Below are 22,552 nucleotides of genomic sequence, written 5' to 3' on the forward strand. Positions count from 1 at the left end.
TCTTGAACCACTGCAGTCCATATGGTGAAGGGACATTCACTGTTAGGGAGGGAGCTCCAGATTTTAACCCAGCGACAGTGGAGGAACAGCGGTATATTTGCAAGTCAGGATGGTCCAATTGGCTTTGGTATGAGAGCCCAATGAATAAATGGCCATCACAATTCCATAGTGGCGATTGGTAATTTCATCAGACATTGGCTGGGCGATGCAAAGATGAGAGTGGAAGATGAGAAAGGATCGAATGGTTAAGTCAAGTCCATGGGTGAGGATTCCAGCAGCAGAAAAACAGAGAACGGGCAGAGATATTTAGGAGTTAAAAGAAGAAGTCCTTTGAAGGATATAAGATTGGAAATTCAGCTCCAGGTTGTGAAGAGATTTGTTCAGGTTTTAAATTTACTAGTTTTTTTCTTATTCTTATTTGGAATTATATTTTAAAGTTTAACGTTAATTTATTACTGTCACAAGTAGGCTTACATTAAAACCACAGTGGTTAGCACTGTTGCCTCACAGCGCCAGGGACCCGGGTTCAATTCCCGGCTTGGGTCACTGTCTGTGTGGAGTTTGCACATTCTCCCCGTGTCTGCGTGGGTTTCCTCCGAGTGCTCCGGTTTCCTCCCACAGTCCAAAAATGTGCGGTTTAGGTGGATTGGCCATGAGAAATTGCTCCTTAGTGTCAGATGGAATAGCTAGGGTAAATGCATGGGGTTGTGTGGGATAGGGCCTGGGTGGGATTGTGGTCGGTGCAGACTCGATGGGCCGAATGGCCTCCTTCTGCACTGTAGGGATTCTGTGAGGTTGCTGTGAAAATTCCATCGTCGCCACACACCGGCGCCTGTTTGGGTTACACTGAGGGAGAATTTAGCATGGCCAATGCACCCTAACCAGCATGTCTTTCGGACTGTGGGAGGAACCCGGAGGAAACCCACACAGACATGGGGAGAATGTGCAGACTCTGCAAAGACAGTGACCCAGGTTTGTGGTGCTGTGAGGCAGCAGTGCTAACCACTGTGCCACCTGTACAACCCTTTTAGATTTCAGTTAGCTTTGGTTTCAGTAGTAAATCCCACTTTCCCTCTTATTACCAAAAGGTACAACCAAATTATTGTGGCCACAAAGTGTAGAGGAATTATTGAGCAAGACAGTTCAGAGCGAGGGCATTCCGCCCCCCTCCGCCCCCAACCCACGGCCTTTCCAACTCTTTGACAGCATTTCAGACATACCCACTCAGGTTTTAACTCACAGGGTGAGAGTTTACCACCTCGCTCGGGCGAGGCTCGTAAATCCCGCCCGGGGCCAACGGAGAATTCCGTTCTGTGATTCCGGGGCGGGCGAGGCGACAACAGCCACATAATCCTCCCCCCGTTCAAACTGTAAGACTCACGCACAGAGGTTAGAGGCAATGAAAGGATGTATGTTTGGAGGCCTGAGCAGACGTGCTGTGTGCCAGCGGCTGCTCCTCTCGCCACCCTTTTTGCTGACACTGAACCCGTTCTCTTCGACTGAAGGAGTTGAACAGGAGTATGTTCGTGATGGAGCAGAGCCTGGCCAGGCTGGAGAGGCGCATTAGCTTGGGGACCTGGAGCAGAGAGGTAACCTTTGTGTCTGCTGCACACATCTGCTTCAGAATGCCATGCGTGTTGAAATAAACATGTTCTTGAGTGTGTACACGAATACTCATTTGTCAGTGGGCCAGTCCCACCATGCACAATCATTCCATTGCTTTGTCGTATAAATGTCTGCCGTGCATTAACACATTGGTAAAGGAACCCTGCGTGCTCTTCCAAAGCCATTAATGCATCCAATAGCATTGAGGATATCGGACCATTTCCCCACCCCACCCCACCAAGCATCCTCAGGCATGTTCCCTATCTTAGTAAACTCATTATATGTTAATATATTGATGTGGAGATGCTGGCGTTAGACTGGGGTGGACACAGTAAGAAGTCTCACAACACCAGGTTAAAGTCCAAAAGGTTTATTTAGGATCACGAGCTTTAGGAGCGCTGCAGGTTTAGGCAAAGACACAACTGCACGATAATTACAAATTGGGATGTGATTAGCTGTAATTATCATGCAATTGTGTCCCCTTTTGTATGCCGTGTTTGTGAACTGACCTCTCCACTCACCTGATGAAGGAGCAGCGCTCCGAAAGCTCGTGATTGCAAATAAACCAGTTGGACTTTAACCTGGTGTTGTGAGACTTCTTACTGTTAATATATTGATATTTGCCTGTTGATGTTGTTAACTTTCCATATTCACCTTGAGCGGTCGCCTTCTCAACTCATCGTCATCATTGCTCTCATTTTCAGTGTGGTCTCTCATCTGTCTCCAAAGCCTTGCACGCTGAGATGCAAATCGATTCAGTCATGTGGAAAAAAGCAATCACAAACATTTAAGATGTAGATTTCTTTTTTTTTAAAGGTGAATCAAACACCAATTAATTGAAAGTCGTTTTTTCTTTTGTTTGTCGACGGAATCGCCCATCCCTGCACACAAGGTCCAAACCCCAGAGGGCAAATCCCACCCGGACTCAGAGAGTGGGAGCACATTTCCCAGAACTCATGCAGACTTGATGGAAGAGAAGCTGAGATCAAAGTTGGTTCAACTCGCTACAAAATTAAGCGACAAAGAGTCATCGTCTGGGGACGAGCTGGATCCGGAGACAACCGAGGGAGCTCCGGAGACCTCCTCGTGTGATGAAGACCACAAGCACATTCAGGATGAACTCATGAGGGTAAGTTAACCATTCATGTTTGTTGTAATATACCTTTAAGGGATATATATCAGCATGACATCATAGAAGAAAATCATAGAAACCCTACAGTGCAGAAGGAGGCCATTCGGCCCATCGAGTCTGCACCGACCACAATCCCACCCATGCCCTACCCCCACATATTTACCCGCTAATCCCTCTAACCTACGCATCTCAGGACTCTAAGGGGCAATTTTTAACCTGGCCAATCAACCTAACCCGCACATCTTTGGACTGTGGGAGGAAACCGGAGCACCCGGAGGAAACCCACGCAGACACGAGGAGAATGTGCAAACTCCACACAGACAGTGACCCGAGCCGGGAATCGAACCCGGGACCCTGGAGCTGTGAAGCAGCAGTGCTAACCACTGTACTACCGTGCCGCCCATCCCCAGAAGGGAAATATGTCAAGTGATCATGTGTCAAGGGCGGCACGGTAGCACAGTGGTTAGCACTACTGCTTCACAGCTCCAGGGACCTGAGTTCGATTCCCGGTTTGGGTCACTGTCTGTGTGGAGTTTGCACATTCTCCTCGTGTCTGCGTGGGTTTCCTCCGGGTGCTCCGGTTTCCTCCCACAGTCCAAAGATGTGCAGGTTAGGTTGATTGGCCATGCTAAAATTGCCCCTTAGTGTCCTGGGATGCGTAGATTAGAGGGATTAGCGGGTAAAATATGTAGGGATATGGGGGTAGGGCCTGGGTGGGATTGTGGTCGGTGCAGACTCGATGGGCCGAATGGCCTCTTTCTGTATTGTAGGGATTCTATGATTTCTATGATTCTATGATCCAGTCTGAGTTGCACTTTTGTTTTGGGCAGAACACAGCACGCACAGTTCCTTAAGATTTATATCTGTGTATAACTGTTCTCATGTGTCTGGCCTTCATAAATGAACCCACAGAGTGTTTACCCAAATCCCTTATGAACGATTGGTGTCTTGTGTTTTGTACGGTAAATAAGCCCAAGGTATTAATTGATTATAGTAACAACGTTTAGGTCTGAAACAGGTGACTGAAGTAGCCACTCTGTGTGGGTGTCTGTTTGTCATATTGGACATCTCATCCACAAGGACCCAAAAGCAATCTCATGTCATTTCAAGGCTGTGAGAAAGGGTAGATATCTCATTCCCCACCCCAAAGTCCGAGCCCCTCTAGAATATTTTTGCAGAGTGGTAGTTTCTTCAGGCAGTAATGAGGTGTGTGTCAACTAAATGATTGACAGATGAAGAGGATTTTCCGGTCGCCCCAAAACCGGAAGGTGTAGGGTTACGGGGATAGGGCAAGGTGGGCCTGGGTAGGATGCTCTGTCGGAGAGTGGGTGCTGACACAGTGGGCCAAATGGCCTCCTTCTGCGCTGTAACAATTGTGTGAAGGAGCTTCACCAATAGCGTCATCAGACAGAATTTGACACTCAGCCACATGAGCAGAATAGGTGAGAGCGCGTAGGGCCTAGACGTCTGGAAGCTCTGCCCCCCCCCCAGGCATGGGAGCAATGAAAAACCTGATGCCCAAGGGAACGGAATCACAGGAACTCAGATCTCTGATGGCTGTAGGAGCTGCAGGAGATTACATAGCCAAGAGCAGGGGAGGCTACAGGTGTGGGAGGGGGGGCGGGGGGTGGTGATGGTGGAGGGAGGCGTGGGGCTGCAGCAAGGCCATGAAAGAGTTTGAAAACAGGGTTGGTATTTTTTTAAACTGAGGCATTGTTGGACCAGTCAGCAAGCACAGAGGTGATTGTAGATCATTGAATCCCTATAGTGCAGAAGCACGCCATTCGGCCCATCGAGTCTATTATTCTTACCTAGGCTTGCCCCATAACCCCGCTAACCTAAGGGCCAATTTAACATGGCCCATCCACCTAACTTGCATATCTTTCGATTGTGGGAGGAAGCTGGAGGACCCGGAGGATACCATAGAATTCGTACAGTGCAGAATGAGGCCATTCAGCCCATCAAGTCTGCACTGACCACAATCCCACGCAGGCCCTATCCCCGTAACCCCACATATTCATCCTGCTAATCCCCTGACATTAGGGGCAATTTAGCATGGCTAATCAACTTAACCTGCCCATCTTTGGACTGTGGGAGGAAACCAGAGCACCCGGAGGAAACCCACGCAGACACGGGGAAAATGTGCAAACTCCACATAGACAATGACCCGAGGCCAGAATTGAACCCGGATCCCTGGCGCTGTGAGGCAGCAGCCCTAGCCATTGTGCCACCCATGTTTTCTTGCTTTCTTTCACTCACTTGCATGAGAGTTTACTGATCTGGGGGTGAGCACCCACACTCGCTGCCAGGGAAGCTAATCTGGTGAAGCGAGTGGATTAGCTGTTGCAGAAACCGCCTGATCTTCATTGTAGCGGGAGGTTATTTTGCTCTGCCTGATTACTGCCCAGACAGTGAATGCAAAAATCTTTCCCATTGTGCTAATGATGCTGGCGAGAATGGCGGAGAACAGAATCGCACCCATTTGAGATCCTGTGTTCTTTGTGGAATTGCAAAGAGTGGCAATTCCAATCAACAAATTCCATTACAAAGATTATGAAAATAAATTAACGCCTTATAAGATATAAAGTGAAGTTAAAAGTAAAGTAACGTTTATTTATTAGTCACAATCAACACTGCAATGAAGTTAGTGTGAAATTCCCCCAGTCGCCACACTCTGGCGCCTGTTCGGTAAACTGAGGGAGAATTTAGCTTGGCCAATTCACCCTAACCAGCACAGTCTTTCAGACTGTGGGAAGAAACTGGAGCACCCGGAGGAAACCCACGCAGACATGGGGAGAAAGTGCAAACTCCACACAGACAATGACCCAAGCCGGGAATCGAACCCGGGTCCCTGGCACCGTGAGGCAGCAGTGCTAACCACTGTGCCACCCTATAAAACAAAGAGCGGGGCAATGTACCATGAGCACATAAGCATCAGCGATTGTCGACCAGAACGTCAAACCCCAGATTTTAGTTAAAATTTCATCTATCTATTCAAAAAGTACGCAAAAACAATACTTCATCTGGGTGCTGTTAAAGTTAAACACAAACTTCCTTGGCAACCAAGCTATGAGTTGAGCAGAGAATTGATTATACAGCTGTAACTCAGCTTGAGTTAAGACTGAGCGTTCAGGTACCGGGCAGAAATAATAGAAGAAGTGAGTCATTATTGTCTGTGCCTTTTATTCTCGCATAAAAGCTCTGTGCAAAAAGGAACACAATGTAAAACATCTTCAAGTGTCTCTCATACATCAATTAGCAAGATAAATGGTCTGCCGGTGTTCAGGAAGGTGGCAGGTTGGCGCTGAGTAACATTGATTTCTTTTTAAAAGTCCTCTGATCACCGGCGTGTGTTTCGATCCCTCGACGGGAGCTGTGCCCTGTTCAGGTGATTCCTGAAAGGACCGTTCTCATAGCTGCCTGACCCTGAAGTGGTTATTTCAGGCTTGGAGAGCTCTCACGCTCACTCACTTCCCCATGATTCAGTGTCTTTGTTCTGTCTCGAGGGCCAGGTTGCTGCCCTGACCTCCTTTGGAAACATTGGATAGTCAGAGGAAAATGATGGGCCCTTTTTCCTTTGATCCTCAGTTAGTCCTAATGCAACAATGTTTTTATTATACTTTTTTCACCTGTGCCGAAAATGTGAATTCAAAGTCTGGTGCTATTGACAGGAGTGCTAATCCATGGGTTTGCTCCTGTCATTTGGCTATAAGACCATGAAAAAATAGTTTATTCATCAGCGTCACAAGTAGACTTTACGGGGTTCTGGGATGAGCACGGCCGTAAAATCCCGCCCAATGACTCTGATTTGGAGAGACCGGGTGTTAGTTCTGAAAGGATAAGTGTTTAAAGTTTATTTATTAGTGTCACAAGTAGGCCTACGTTAACGTTGCAATGAAGTTACTGTGAAAATCCTCCAGTCACCACACTCCGGCGCCTGTTCGGGGACACTGAGGGAGAATTTAGCAGGGCCAATGCACCTAACCAGCACGCCTTTCAGACTGTGGGAGGAAACTGGAGCACCCGGAGGAAACCCACGCAGACACGGGGAGAATGTGCAAACTCCACGCACTTGAGAAAGGATATACTGACACTGGAGGGGTGCAGAGGAGATTCACTAGGTTGATTCCAGAGTTGAGAGGGTTGGCTTATGAGGAGAGACTGAGTAGACTGGGGCTATACTCATTGGAATTCAGAAGAATGAGGGGAGATCTTATAGAAACATATAAGATTATGAAGGGAATAGATAAGATAGAAGCAGGGAATTTGCTTCCACTGGCAGGTGAAACTAGAACTAGCGGGCATGGCCTCAAAATAAGGGGGAGCAGATTTAGGACTGAGTTGAGGAGGAACTTCTTCACCCAAAGGGTTGTGAATCTGTGGAATTCCCTGCCCAGTGAAGCAGTTGAGGCAAGGATAGATAAATTTTTGAGCAGTAAAGAAATTAAGGGTTATGGTGAGTGGGCGGGTAAGTGGAGTCCACGAAAAGATCAGCCATGATCTTATTGAATGGCGGAGCAGGCTCGAGAGGCCAGATGGCCTATCCTTCTCCTAGTTCTTATGTTTAGACAGTGACCCAAGCCAGGAATCAAGCCCGGGTCCCTGACGCTGTGAGGCAGCAATGCTAATCGCTGTGCCACCGTGCCAATGTAGGAGCAGAATTACGCCATTCAGCCCATCGAATCTGCTCCACCATTCGATCATGGCTGATAGGTTTCTCGGCAAGGTGGCACAGTGGTTAGCACTGCTGCCTCACAGCTCCAGGGACCTGGGTTCAATTCCCAGTTTGGGTCACTGTCTGTGCAGAATGGGACTGGCAATTTTTTTTTCAGGCTGAGTGCGTATGGGGGCGCCTGGGAACAGATTTCCAAGTCAGATCTGAATTATGCCCAGATTCAGCACTTGGAATGAAAATGGTAAAATCGGGCCCTCAGGAGTAACTCCATTTGAGGGGTCCATATAAAGCTATGGCCTTCAATATAAGAACAGAAAGTGCTGGAAAATCTCAGCAGGTCTGGCAGCGTCTGCAGAGCGAGAAACAGAGTTAATATTTCGAGTCTGTATGACTCTTCAGAGCTGAAGAGAGGTAGAAAACGTGGTGATGAATTTTATACCTTTGAAGAGAGGGAGTGGAACAGGTGGAGCAACATAGAAGATCAGGGATAAGTGAGAGGTAAGGAGACATTAGACAAGGATGTCACGGACACAAGACAATCATAGAATCATAGATCATAGAATCCTACAGTGCAGAAGGAAGCCATTCGGCCCATCAAGTCTACACCAACTCTCTGACAGAGCATCCCACTCCCTGTCCCATCCCTGTAACCCCATGCATCCACCCCATTAATCTCCCTAACCAACACATCTTGGGATACTAAGGGATAATTTACCATGACTAATTCACCTAACCTGCATATCTTTGGAGTGTGGGAGGAAACTGGAGCACCCTGAGGAAACCCATGCAGACACGGGGAGAACTTGCAAACCCAAGGCTGGAATTGAACCTAGGTCCCTTGCGCTGTGAGACAGCAGTGCTAATCAGTGTGCCATCGTAATGTCAGATCCTTGTTGATAGTGGTACAGTATCATGATCTGTGCAAAACATAATTCACGTCTTAAATTCAGAATATCCATTTTTTGGTAAAATATTTCACCATCCCTACCTCCTCTTTCTGAATCACGAATGGAAATAAACTGCACTTTTATGATTCTTTGAGTCTTGTAGCGGGATCTATCTCTTTACTCCACTTACAGGCCAGTATTTGGGGGTCTGCCAATAGCTGTGAGTGTCTCTCTCTTACAGGCCTTGAAATTTCAAAGGATTGGGGAATGCCGCACTGGGGCAACTCCGCAGGAGAGAGCGCTGAGCCAGGCTCACCGTTTATACCTGACCGGTAGCCTGATACTTATATCACACAGCCATCCCAGAACCGCCACCAAGGCCTGAGTGATTCTCTCCCTTGTCGGTGGGACAACGGCCACCCTGCACCCACTCCACTCGAGTAGGTCTCCAAGAGAGAGAACAGAGAGACTCTTGTTATACCTGTTAATTCTCAGATACTTTCAACCAGTTTGCTTACTCCAACGTTTTACCCCGGTGTCCTTATTTGCAAGATGGACAAAGGACAAACACAAGTAAAGGTTCAACAAGTTTATTAATAATAACACTATTAACCCTTAAATTACCCACATAAAACAAGAGGAAACCCCAACAGATTCAAGTTTACTACCCGTAAAGATGGTTTGGTTGAACTGCGGGCCCGATTCTCTGAGTCCCTTTGGTCCGTCTTCGCGAAGGTGAGTCTCGATGGCAGCTTCTTCCTTCCTTCCTTCTTCGGTCAGTCTTCTAAATGGGCAAGGCCGCCTCCTTCGTCGAGCCTTCGCTCCTGTGTGACTCGAAGTGTGTCCCTTTATCCCCCAGCCTGCTTGCCTTTCCAGAAACTTCTCTGGCTTCCGGCCAATGAGGTTCCAAGAGGGGGTTCCAATACCGAGTGGGTTTCTTGATGACAGGACACTAGGGTCCGCCCCCAGGTGTCCATCTCCATGTTGTTGAACTTGTTATCAGGTAAGGTATCTACGGGAACTCTTGGTGACAGAAACTCTGGCTCGATCTGGTACTTTATACTATCACTATGGGACTGACCGGTAGCCTGATACTTATATCACACAGCCATCCCTATGTAAACTATGTAAACTCTCTGGTTTGTTGCCGGTGCCACGTGATAGCGAGTTGAGGAATAGGGAGAGAGTGCAGATAAACACGTGGCTGCAGGGATGGTGTAGGAGGGAGGGTTTCAGTTACGTGGATAATTGGAGCACATTCTGGGGGAGGTGGGACCTGTACAAACAGGACGGTTTGCACCTGAACCAGAGGGGCGCCAATATCCTGGGAGGGAAATTTGCTACGGCTCTTCGGGGGGGTTTAAACTAATTTGTCAGGGGGATGGGAAAACGAGCTGTAGTCCAGTAGCCAGTGTTGAGTGTAGTGAGGTACTGAGGAGGGTATCAAGGTCGCAGGAGTGTACCGGCAGACAGGAAGGTGGGTTGAAGTGTGTCTACTTCAATGCAAGGAGCATCCGGAATAAGGAGGTGAACTTGGAGTGTGGATTGGTACTTGGGACTATGATGTTGTGGCCATTATGGAGACATGGTTAGAACAGGGACAGGAATGGTTGTTGGAAGTTCCGGGGTATAGATGTTTCAGTAAGAATAGAGAAGGTGGTAAAAGAGGTGGAAGAGTAGCATTGTTAATCAAGGAGAGTTTAACGGCTGCTGAAAGGCAGTTCGAGGGGGATCTGCCTACTGAGGTAATATGGGCTGAAGTTAGAAATAGGAAAGGAGCGGTCACGTTGTTGGGGGTTTTCTATAGGCCCCCAAATAGTAATAGAGATGTGGAGGAAGAAATTGCAAAGCAGATTATGGATAGGTGTGGAGGTCACAGGGTAGGTGTCATGGGTGACTTTAACTTTCCAAACGTTGATTGGAACCTTTATAGATCGAATAGTTTGGATGGGGCAGTTTTTGTGCAGTGTGTGCAGGAGGGTTTCCTGATATATGGATAGGCCGACAAGATGTGAGGCCACATTGGACTTGGTACTGGATAATGAAGCGGGCCAAGTGTTAGATCTGGTTGTGGGAGAGCACTTTGGAGATAGTGACCACAATTCGGTGTCTTTCATTATTGAGAGGGATAGGGCTTTACGGCAGGGCAAGGTTTATAATTGGGGGAGGGGTAATTGTGATGCGATTAGGCAAGAATTAGGGAGCATAAGATGGGAACAGAAACTGTCAGGGAAAGGCACAAATGAAAAGTGGAGCTTGTTCAAGGAACAAATACTGCGTGTCCTTGATAGGCATGTCCCTGTCAGGCAGGGAGGAAATGGCCGAGTGAAGGAACCATGGTTCACAAAAGAGGTTGAATGTCTTGTCAAGAGGAAAAAGGAAGCGTATGTAAGGATGAGAAAACAAGGTTCAGTTGGGTTGCTTGAGGGTTACAAGGTAGCAAGGAATGAGCTAAAAAAAGGGCCTTAGGAGAACTAGGAGGGGGCATGAGAAGTCCTTGGTGGTCGGACCAAGGAAAACCCCAAGGGTTTCCTCCGGGTGCTCCAGTTTCCTCCCACACTTTAAAGATGTGCGGGTTAGGTTGATTGGCCATGCTAAATTGTCCCTTAGTGTTCAAAAATGTGCGGGTTAGGTTGACTGGCCATGGTAAATTGCCCCTTAGTGTCCCAAGACTTGCAGGTTAGGGTGATTAGTGGGGTAAATACGTGGCGTTCCGGGAATTGGGCCTGGGTGGTCTGTTCTGTCGAAGGATCGGTGCAGACTCACTCGATGGGCTGAATGGTCTCCTTGTGGGATTCTATGGGGGCGATTCTCACATTCCGACCTGAAAATTGTTTGGTGGGTTCGGTTGTGAGATGCGCGTGTGCTGATTCGTGCATGCGTTCCCGGCACATGCGCATCTCCTAGCTCCGGAAATCGGGCACGGTCGGGACCACAGAGGAGACCGGCGGGAAGACCAGGTAAATCATTTAAATCTATTTTCAATGTTATTTGCATGTGATTATCGGGCCCGGGACTGATTCTCCAGACTCGATAGCATCTCCCACCCTGCCAGTGCAATTTCACTCTGGCGAGGTTCAGACTAGCTCTCCACTTTCGGGGAACCAGCGAGAGACCGTGCTGAAGTGAAGGGGGGGCAATCAGGGCCCCCCAGGGGTTGTGTGTTGGGGGTTGTGCCCCCAGGCATGGGCACGCTGGACGTGCCAACCTGTGCCCCCGCCACTGCTTGAAGGCCAAAGTGCCCAAGCCCAGGGAGCAGCTTGGCATTGTCCTGCGGACAGAGGGCTGTGCCTAGGGGGCGGGGTTTAGGGGACAATCGGCGGTGATGGTGGGGGGGGGTCCCGTGCCACTCTGTCATTGGGATTGTTCGGGACTGGAGGGAGGCCAGCGATCGGGGAGGGCTGGGGAGCGGGGTCTGCCTTCCATCGGAGGGGTCTGCTTGTGTGGGGGGTGTCTGCCTCCCAGGGGGGGTCTGCCTCATGTGGGGAGGGGGGGGGGCGATCGTCACTGTTGAGGTGGGGGGGGGGGGGGGGGGGAGGCTGAAGACGGGAGTGGGGGGGGGGGGGCGGGGCGGGGGGGGGGGGTCGGGACTGGCCCGGGAATGGTCGTGGGGTCCATGATCGGGCAGGGAGTGGGTGGAGGGGCACCACTGCAGGGGTCCCGGGCTGGCCAGCGATCGGGGGGCTGACAGTTCGGGGCACTGCGCATGCGCGGAGACCCGGAACTGTCAGACTCTGACGTGAATAGCACCCGCCCCCCGAGCTTTTAATGATATTCACCATTGTGACTACTGCATTGCACAGAGTGTTGGGAGATTCTGATCTGAACTCTCACTGAAAAAACAATCATGATTTACACCAGTTTTCCCGCGAATTCAGCACTGAGAACTTTTTTGGGAGAATCGCCCCCTATGTTTCTGTTTTAACGATATGGACTAAAAATTGAAAGTTGTCACCGGGTTTACTTGGTTATGGTCTCCATGCCAACTGTTTTCTTGTGCGGGGTGTGGGGATTTGCACACTTCACTGACATTGGTATGGGGGGCATTTTCTTCCCCTGAAATAATGTGATTGACATGGTGGCATAGACAAGTTGGGCCAAAGGGCCTGTTTCCATGCTGTAAACCTCTATGACTCTAAATAAATCAGGGTTGATATTGAAATGCAGCCAAGCAACTAATTATTAACCCAGTTGGCTGTTTGTTTTAAGTTAAATCTGGATTATGAGGAAACAACATGGAGGCCAGCCTCACTGAGGGCACCCAGTCCTGTGAGATAGTTTGGTTTTAATTTATTGAGAAGGGACAAGCCGACAGCTCTCCGAGGGGTTACTTCCTGTCAGGGAAGGGGCAGAGGTTCCGCCTCCAGCCAATCAATGCTTGCTGGGGCGTCACGTGACTATGGGCCAGGCGGTATCATTGGCGCTGTGTTCTCCGCCAATCCTGTGGGGTAGTGGGAAGGGAAACGTGGCCATTCTAAAAGTCCTGGCCCCTGTCTCTTATCTTCAGCGTCACTCAAGTTCTATACTTGATCGCACAAGTGACCGTAACTAACTCTTTGTCCCTCTCTGTGCTCTAATCAAACAGAAGTATTCCGCCATCTCTCTCTGCAACATTACAACAGAAGCATTGAAAGTCATCAACGCCACGGAGGATTTGATCGGTGAGGCCACGGGGGCAAGCGATTCCCGGTTAGAGTCGAGCACAGGAAGAATCCCGACAGGAAAGGATGCAGTGAAACTTGAAGAGCAGCTCTCCAAACTGGAGGAAAATGTAAGGGGAGTGAACAATATCCTGTTGGTTATTTTTTGGTACAGTTGAGTTTAATAAGTGGCACTTTACCTGGACATTGCTGAAGTATACCATGGAGTTAACTGCCAGTCACCATCATCTGGTGCATTCTCCATGGCAATGCCTCTACCAATCAGAGTCCGCTTGCCGTATAAATTGTTGGTATTCTGGTGCAATGTCCTGATGAGTACAAGATGAAAAGCTTCGACATACCTCTTTTTTTCAACATGTCTTTTACAATAGAATAAAAATAAATGAGAGTTGGGTTTACAACAAAATAACCAGGTTCAAAGCTGCCACAGAATAAACAAAATTTAAATAAGAGATCATTCATCACCTCATTACTGTTTATCTGTGCAAGTTTTTTCTTTCATAGAATCTCTAAAGTGCAGAAGGAGGCCATTTGGCCCATCAACACCGACTCTCTGACAGAGCATCTTATCCAGGCATAATCCCTGTAACCCTACGTATTTACCTCGCTAATTCTCCTAACCTACATATCTTGGGACACTAAGGGGCAATTTAGCATGGCCAATCCATCTAACCTGCACATCTTTGGACTGTGGGAGGAAACCAGAGCACCCGGAGGAAACCCACACAGACACGGGGAGAATGTGCAGACTCCACACAGACAGTGACCCGATTGAAACCGGGTCCCTGGTGCTGTGTTTAAAATTAAAAGTTTATTTATTAATGTCACAAGTAGGCTTACATTAACAGTGCAATGAAATTAGTGTGAAAATCCCTTAGTTGCCACACTCCGGAGTCTGTTCGGGTACACTGAGGGAGAATTTAGCATGGCCAATGCACCTAACCTGCCTGTCTTTCAGACTGTGGGAGGAAACCGGAGCATCCGGAGGAAACCCACGCAAACACGGGGAGAATGCAGGCTCCACACAGTGACCCAAGGCTGGAATTGAATCCGGGTCCCTGGCGCTGTGAGGCAGCAGCATTAACCACTGTGCCACCGTGCCGCATTAATCAGCAGTGAACCTCTTTCCCTGTTTGATTGTGATTCAGTTTTTGTTTAAATTGTTTTAAATAACGCAGTGAAGCAGTGGTAACTCCTCATGTCATAGTAATTGCTTTGCTTCCGATAGGTTTACATCACGGCGGGCACTGTGTATACTCTGGAGGGACAGCTGAACGACCTCGAGGAGTGTGCACGGAGCATTCACAGCGTAACCACGGAAACGGAACTGGCAGATCTCGAGGACCAAGTGGCAACAGCAGCTGCTCAGGTCCACCAAGCTGAACTCCAGGTAAATGCCAACTGGCACTATCGGGTCGTACAGGGCGCAGTCAATTTCTCTTCTTCATTCTCGGCATCGAGGTTGAGTTGTTTCCACTCCGGTTCGATCGGTTCTGAGATGGCCGATGAGTTCAATGCACAATCTGCAGGTTCTGCCGCACGTGAGGCAGGTGATGCTTGAGGGGTGGGGCTGGTTTGATTTGATTTGATTTATTATTGTCACATGTATTGGGATACAGTGAATGATTGTTTCTTGTGCGCCATACAGACAAAGCATACCATTCATAGAGTACATAGGAGAGAAGGAAAGGAAAGGAAAGGGTGCAGAATGTAGTGTTCCAGTCACAGCTAGGGTGTAGAGAAAGATCAACTTAATATGAGATTGTGTCAAGAATGAACCAGACGATGCACGGTGAGTACTCAAAAACCTTCATTGCTTGTGCACAAGGAGAACAAACGCAGTGGGTCTCACAATGATGTCCTGCCCAGATTCTGTAAAACATTTTCAATTATACCATTTTGCAGCCAATACACGTCAGTTAAAACACCAATCGGATTACAGGGATCCAGGGTGAGGTAGCTAAATGGATACAAAATTGGCTTGACGACAGAAGACAGAGGGTGGTTGTAGAGGGTTGTTTTTCAAACTGGAGGCCTGTGACCAACGGTGTGCCTCAGGGATCAGTGCTGGGTCCACTGTTATTTGTCATTTATATTAATGATTTGGATGAGAATATAGGAAGCATAGTTAGTAAGTTTGCAGATGACACCAAGATAGGTGGCATAGTGGACAGTGAAGAAGGTTATCTCGGATTGCAATGGGACCTTGATCAATTGGGCCAGTGGGCTGACAAATGGCAGATGGAGTTTAATTTAGATAAATGTGAGGTGATGCATTTTGGTCAATCGAACCAGGGCAGGACTTATTCAGTTAATGTTAGGGCGTTGGGGAGAGTTACAGAACAAAGAGATCTAGGGGTACAGGTTCATAGCTCCTTGAAAGTGGAGTCACAAGTGGACAGAGTAGTGAAGAAGGCATTCAGCATGCTTGGTTTCATTGGTCAGAACATTGAATACAGGAGTTGGGATGTCTTGTTGAAGTTGTACAAGACATTGGTAAGGCCACACTTGGAATGCTGTGTACAGTTCTGGTCACCCTATGATAGAAGGGATATTATTAAACTAGAAAGAGTGCAGAAAAGATTTACTAGGATGCTACCGGGACATGATGGTTTGAGTTATAAGGAGAGGCTGGATAGACTGGGACTTTTTTCTCTGGAGCGTAGGAGGCTGAGGGGTGATCTTATAGAGGTCTATAAAATAATGAGGGGCACAATCAGCTAGATAGTCAATATCTTTTCCCAAAGGTAGGGGAGTCTAAAACTAGAGGGCATAGGTTTAAGGTGAGAGGGGAGAGATACAAAATTGTCCATGGGGCAATTTTTTCACACAGAGGGTGGTGAGTGTCTGGAACAAGCTGCCAGAGGTAGTAGTAGAGGCGGGTACAATTTTGTCTTTTAAAAAGCATTTAGACAGTTATGGGTGTTGCTTCTTATCTGCCGCACAGTCTGTTTTAACCCTTATACGGTGGACAAATAACTACGAGTAAACGTCTTATTAGTACAACCAATATTTATTTAAACCCACACAATCAATAATCACCCACCCAACCAACGATAAGTTATCTTACAGGAAAATACTAAAGTTCAAGTCTAATATAAGACCTTGACTTAACTTTGCGTGACTGGCAAGTACCCAAGCAGATATTGGCCTTTATCTGTGCGCTGGTCTCGGTCGTCCTCTGTGTAGTCTGGCCCTTTGGTCTGGTCTGGCACTCTGGCTCTGGTCTTCCTTCCTTCTCGGGTGTGGTGGCTCTCCTCGTGCTGGTCATCGCTGGCGATGTTCACCGTTGTTGTAGCCCATTTGTGGGGTCAGAGAGAGAGAGAGGTTCTTGGTTGTGCAGCACCCTTTATACCCCGTTGGGTTTCATGCCCCCTTTTGGCCATTGCCAATCAATTGATCAGGACTTGATCACCCTGATCGATAAGAGTCCAATCAGGTGCTGCCACACCGATCTCTGGGTGTGTCAAGGAGCAGCAAGCTCCGAAAGCTTTGGTATTTGCTACCAAATAAACCTGTTGGACTTTAACCTGGTGTTGTGAGACTTCTTACTGTGCTTACCCCAGTCCAACGCCGGCATCTCCACATCGTGTCCCCAACGGCCATGCCTGTAGGTGCTGGAGGCACATAGAGTTCACACCTTCCCCTCAAACAAGGGGCCACGGCGCCCTCATGTCTGGTAAACAACCCAGAGTGACCAGAAAGTCTCTTTCATCCTGGAGATGAAACAACCCAGTGTGACCATAAAGTCCCTTTCATCCTGGAGATGACCCATAGCCTGTGTATTCAGTCGTCAGGGTTACAGCCGGTTTGTCTCTGTCTTTAAACTGCAGCTTGTCATTTTAGTTCTTGCCCAATTGTCCCAGAGTGCTTTACAAATCGCCATTTTGGATGGCCCGTTTGGCCACATGGGTATAGAGGGATATGGCCAAACGCGGGCAATTGGGACCAGCTTCGGGGTTTAAAAAAGGGGCGGCATGGACAAGTTGGGCCGAAGGGCCTGTTTCCATGCTGCAAACCTCTATGACTCTGAGTTTAATGTGCACTTTTAACCAATACAATTCAGTGTCTTTTCAATCTTTAGTTTGCATATTTATTGCTGTACCATATACAGAGTCCTTGACATTTTAGCACACAGTGTTCAGTAAACGTCCTTATCCTCCCTAACCACAAACCCCACCCAGAAGTGAGTCTCAATACTTAGTTATGCTTGGTCAAGCAGACCCACACCTTTCACCTGCTAATGGCTGACTCCAACTCCCACAGTAGGTCCATTCAAAAGTCTGATGGCCCCAGGGAAGAAGCTGTTCTTGAGTCACTAGGTTGTTTGGAGGTTTGTCCGATGGCTCCACATTGTCTCCTCCTCATATTCCTAACCAAGTCTCGCGATGTGATCGGTGACTTCCCAAATGAGCCTTCTCCATTTTGACCACAAGCCAGCGGCTGCCTTGAGCCAATGTTTGACCAGTTCAGGGTTGAGGACATCCCTAAAAAGCTGTACAAGGCAACCAGCAGTTAAAGATCCCCTGAACTTAAGACGATACAGTTTCATAGATATTCTCATTCACATAAGGAGGCTACCAAAAGGACATTGATAGATTAGGTGAATGGGCAAAGATCTGGCAAATGGAGTATAATGTGGGAAAATGTAAAATTGTCCATTTTGACAGGAAGAATAAAACAGAAGTCTATTACCTAAATGGTGAGAGATAGCAGAGCCCTGAGACGCAGAGGAATCTGGGTGTCTTAGTAAATGAATCATGATAGGTTAGTAGACAGGTACTGCAAGTAATTAAGAAAGCTAATGGAATGTTATCATTACTTGTGAGGGGAATTGAGTACAAAAATAGGAAGAGTATGCTTCAGTTGTACAGTGATGTGGAGATACCAGCGTTGGACTGGGGTGGGCACAGTAAGAAGTCTCACAACACCAGGTTAAGGTCCAACAGGTTTATTTGGAGTCATCAGCTTTCGGAGCACTGCTCCTTCATCACCTGATGAATGAGCAATATTCCAAAAGCACATGATTCCAAATAAACCTGTTGGACTTTAACCTCAGTTGTACAGGGCATTGATAAGACTACATCTATGGTACTGTGTACAGTGTTGGGCTCCTTACTTAAGGATGTAAAGGCATTGGAAGCAGTTCAGAGAAGGTTTACCGGGAAAATACCTGGAATGATAAAAGCAAACTACTGCAAATGCTGGAATCTGAAACAAAAACAGAGAAATGCTGGAAAATCTCAGCAGTTCTGTGGAGAGAGAATAGAGGCAACGTTTCGAGTCTGGATGACCTGGGTCCTAGATCAGTTAGACTGAGGTTAGACATTGTCAAAGTTGAGCACAAGCAGCCCTTGATAAAGGGTGAATGTGCCAGTTTGGAATATATCTCACAAAAAATTTAGACATGCACTATTTCCTGAATAGTTTTTATTAGAAAGGCAGAAATAAAATATATAATGTGATGGTGCATGAGTTCCCTCTCCAAACTGATGGCGATTATGTGTAAATATATATATATATAAATAAAACAATCTGTGGGTGGCACAGTGGTTAGTGCTGCTGCCTCACAGCGCCAGGGACCCGGGTTCAATTCCAGCCTTGGGTGACTGTGCGGAGTTTGCACATTCTCCCCGTGTTTGCGTGGATTTCCTCCGGGGGCTCCAGTTTCCTCCCAAAGTCCAAAGATAGAATCATAGAATAGAATCCTAGAATCCCTACAGTGCAGGAAGAGGCCATTCAGCCCATCGTATCTGCACTGACAACAATCTCTCCCAGGCCCTATCCCCGTAACCTCATGCATTTACCCTGACATTAAGGGGCAATTTAACATGGCCAATTAGCCTAACCTGTACATCGTTGGACTATGGGAGGAAACCAGGAGAAACCCACTCAGAAGCAGAGAGATTGTGCAACCACCACACCAACAATGACCCGAGGCCGGAATTGAACCCGGGACCCGGCGTGGTGAGGCAGCAGTGCTAACGACTGTGCCACCATGCCGAGATGTATAGATTAGGTTGATTGGCCATGCTAAATTGCCCCTTAGTGTCAGGGGGATTAGCAGGGTAAATACGCGGGGTTACGGGGATAGGGCCTGGGTGGGATTGTTGTCAGTGCAGGCTCGATGGGCCGAATGGTCTGTAGGGATTCTATCTGAAACAGCTCATCACTGCAACACTTAGTAATGGTTACTCTCTCTCTATCTGTTATTAAGATCACACTGTATATCATTCTGACAGGTTTCTGATATTGAACGCAGGATTTCAGCTCTGAACGTAGCAGGTTTAAACGTTGTGCCCTGTGAACGATTGCTGAAGAAACGTAACCTGCCGGACGTGAAGGTAAAGGGAGAGTTTGGGTGGTGACAATTGTAAGTGAAATCATGAGCATCTCCTGTTGAACTGGCTTGATGCTGGGAGTGTACCTTTTATGCTTTGTTTCAGGCAGAGACCATCGATTCGTCAAGGCAACAGAGGAGGAAGCTGCCAGCTCCACCAAAGCAAGGTATTAACGCAGAGCAGATTGTAATATAGCTCGAGTTCCGAGAGTGCCAGTAATCATTACGATGTAGAATAGGCTTGACGAAAAGTCGGGTAATTGTTCATCATAACAGTCCTTCCACAAACAATACATTGATCTTAACCATTCGCCGCAATCCTCTGCCCTCATTGGCGGCTGGAATTCTCCAGTGCTGCTCGAAAGTAAATAGACTTTTGGCCGGATCACCAAATTCTCCATTCCCACTTGCACGGCCACGAGCGAGGCCGGAGAATCCCGCCCATCGTCTGGTTTTTAAAACTAACTGTATTTCAAGAGGCAATTCTGAGGACTTTGAGGACTTGTAGGATTGCACGTTCTCCCCGTGTCTGCGTGGGTTTCTTCTCAATGCTCCAGTTTCCTCCCAAAGATGTGCTGGTTAGATGCACTGGCCATGCTAAATTCTCCCTCAGTGTACCTCAGTGTGGGCGGCACAGTGGTTAGCGCTGCTGCCTCACAGCACCAGGGTCCCGGGTTCGATTCCCGGCTCGGGTCACTGTCTGTGTGTTGTTCGCGCATTCTCGCCGTGTCTGCGTGGGTTTCCTCCGGGTGCTCCGGTTTCCTCCCACAGTCCAAAGATGTGCGGGTTAGGTTGATTGGCCATGCTAAATTGACCCTTAGTATGAGGGGGATTAGCAGGGTAAATATGTGTGGTAATGGGGATGGGGCCTGGGTGGGATTGCTGTCGGTGCAGGCTCGATGGGCCGAATGGCCTCCTTCTGGACTGTAGTGATTCTATTCTATGATTCTACCTGAACAAGCGCCAGAGTGTAGCGACTGGGGGATTTACACAGTAACTTCATTGCAGTGTTAATGTAAGCCTACTTGTGACACCAATAAATAAACCTAAACTTAAATATGTCTGATGTGATTATATAATCCTGACAGTCGTCCTTTAGGAGTAATTAGAGGAGCGCCACAGACTAACCTTTTACCAGTTGCTTCAATGTGTGTATACAAGGATGATTTGTACATAACTTACCATGATTCAGGAGGAATTAGGTTGGAGCGTACATGAAGGTTGATCGGTACTTAAGCCTGACAGTAGTCTTTGGGGATTAGTATGTGTGGATTGAAATCATCAGTTAGTGAGTTCAGGGCAGATAAATACGTGATACAAAAACATAGCAGTCTCTGGTGAGATTGTGAACTGGTTAAGTTTTCTTAATGCAGGTTGTGGCATCAACTAGACCCCCATTCATTTGTTTTAAAGCTTTAAAAGCATAAAGAAAACAGGAACTGGATTAGGCCATTTGGCCCTCTGAGCCTGTTTAGCGTGATCGTGGCAGTTTCTCTCAGTCCCATTCCATCTCCCTTCACTATCCTCATGACTGTAAGACTTTATAAACCTCTACTGAAACACAACTCTAGTTCTCCTCCTCTGCTTTAGACACCATCGAGCACTTCTTTCCTGCAATCATTATGGAGTTTTAACATCAGTGTAACTTTATTCCATGAAGATTCTCCTGATCTCCAACACGTGGCAGCTCCCACACAATTCCAATTGAAGCAAAAATCAAACAGTCTCCTTCTTTGGGCGAGTTATTTTTGTTACGGTTCTCGGCTGATCAGCAAACCTCTTCTCCCCAACCACAAAGTGGAATTACTAATGGAACCATCGTTGAATGGTGCCAAAGTCTCAATAGGAAACGGATATGTTTCTCAAACAAAATCTCATTAGTGTCAAATTGCGAATCTAACAAAGAGCTAACAGTTTAAGAGTGTTTGCTTCCTGGTCCACAGTAGATAGTAAACATTGTACGGAACCCCTGTATCACAGCATCACTTCTAGTTCATATAAGAAAGCGTAAGTAACTTGCTTGATTTACAGAAAGATTACAGTATCCTCGACTTAAAAATCAAATTATAAGTTCATAAGATATAGGAGCAGGATTAGGCCATTCGGCCCATCGAGTCTGCTCCGCCATTCGATTATGGTTGATATGCTCCTCATCCTCATTTTCCTGCCTTCTCCCCGTAACCCTTAAACCCATTAAAAATCTGTCTAACTCCTCCTTAAACTTACTCACTGTCCCAGCATCCACCGCACTTTGGGGCAGCGAATTCCACAGATTCACAACCCTTTGGGAGAAGTAGTTTCTCCTCAACTCTGTTTTAAATTTGCTACCCCTTATCCTAAGACTATGGCCTCTCGTCCTGGAATACCCCACAAGAGGAAACATCCGCTCCACGTCTACTTTATCCATACCTTTTATCATCTTGTATAGCTCAATTTGATCTCCCCTCATTCTTCTAAATTCCAGAGAGTATAGGCCTAAATTGATTCATTCTGTGAATTTAATTTGCAGTAAGAAGTTTAACAACACCAGGTTAAAGTCCAACAGGTTTATTTGGTAGCAAAAGCCACACAAGCTTTCGGAGCTCTTAGCCCCTTCTTCAGGTGAGTGGGAATTCTGTTCACAAACAGAGCTTATAAAGACACAGACTCAATTTACATGAATAATGGTTGGAATGCAAATACTTACAACTAATCAAGTCTTTAAGAGATGAAGTTTCGTCTCTTAAAGACTTGATTAGTTGTAAGTATTTGCATTCCAACCATTATTCATGTAAATTGAGTCTGTGTCTTTATAAGCTCTGTTTGTGAACAGAATTCCCACTCGCCTGAAGAAGGGGCTAAGAGCTCCGAAAGCTTGTGTGGCTTTTGCTACCAAATAAACCTGTTGGACTTTAACCTGGTGTTGTTAAACTTCTTACTGTGTTTACCCCAGTCCAACGCCGGCATCTCCACAATTTAATTTGCCACAGTGTTTTTCACTCTGAACGTTTTTGAATACTCGATCCAGATCGAACAAATGTCAATCGCTTCCCAGATATTCCGCATCATATCGATGGAAACAGATTTTTGTCATTTGGGTACAAATGTGCAAAATTTGTTGAGTCTGCCTGAGGATCTCTGCACTGAAAGGGCTGTTAGAAACCTTAACTTTAACGTTGAACAGATTAAAATCAGAAATCTTTACTCAACACAGACCAAAATCCCTGTTCCTGACTTTTTCATTGCCTCCCTGTGAAAGTTCATTCAGGTTAA

The 22,552-nt window shown here is 47.1% G+C and overlaps 1 protein-coding gene across 1 annotated transcript in view; it reads left to right on the plus strand.

Moving 5' to 3' along the window:
• LOC144481325 (rab effector MyRIP-like) overlaps positions 1-22,552 on the plus strand; it is a 334,837-nt gene that overhangs the window by 297,581 nt on the left and 14,704 nt on the right. The window contains exons 10-14 of the mRNA XM_078200738.1: positions 2,498-2,734; positions 12,885-13,070; positions 14,189-14,350; positions 19,203-19,304; positions 19,407-19,467. Coding sequence (XP_078056864.1) covers positions 2,498-2,734; positions 12,885-13,070; positions 14,189-14,350; positions 19,203-19,304; positions 19,407-19,467 — 748 coding nt within the window. The remainder of the gene's footprint in view (positions 1-2,497; positions 2,735-12,884; positions 13,071-14,188; positions 14,351-19,202; positions 19,305-19,406; positions 19,468-22,552) is intronic.

Source organism: Mustelus asterias, chromosome 2, assembly GCF_964213995.1.
Source record: "Mustelus asterias chromosome 2, sMusAst1.hap1.1, whole genome shotgun sequence".
Lineage (NCBI taxonomy): Eukaryota > Metazoa > Chordata > Chondrichthyes > Carcharhiniformes > Triakidae > Mustelus > Mustelus asterias.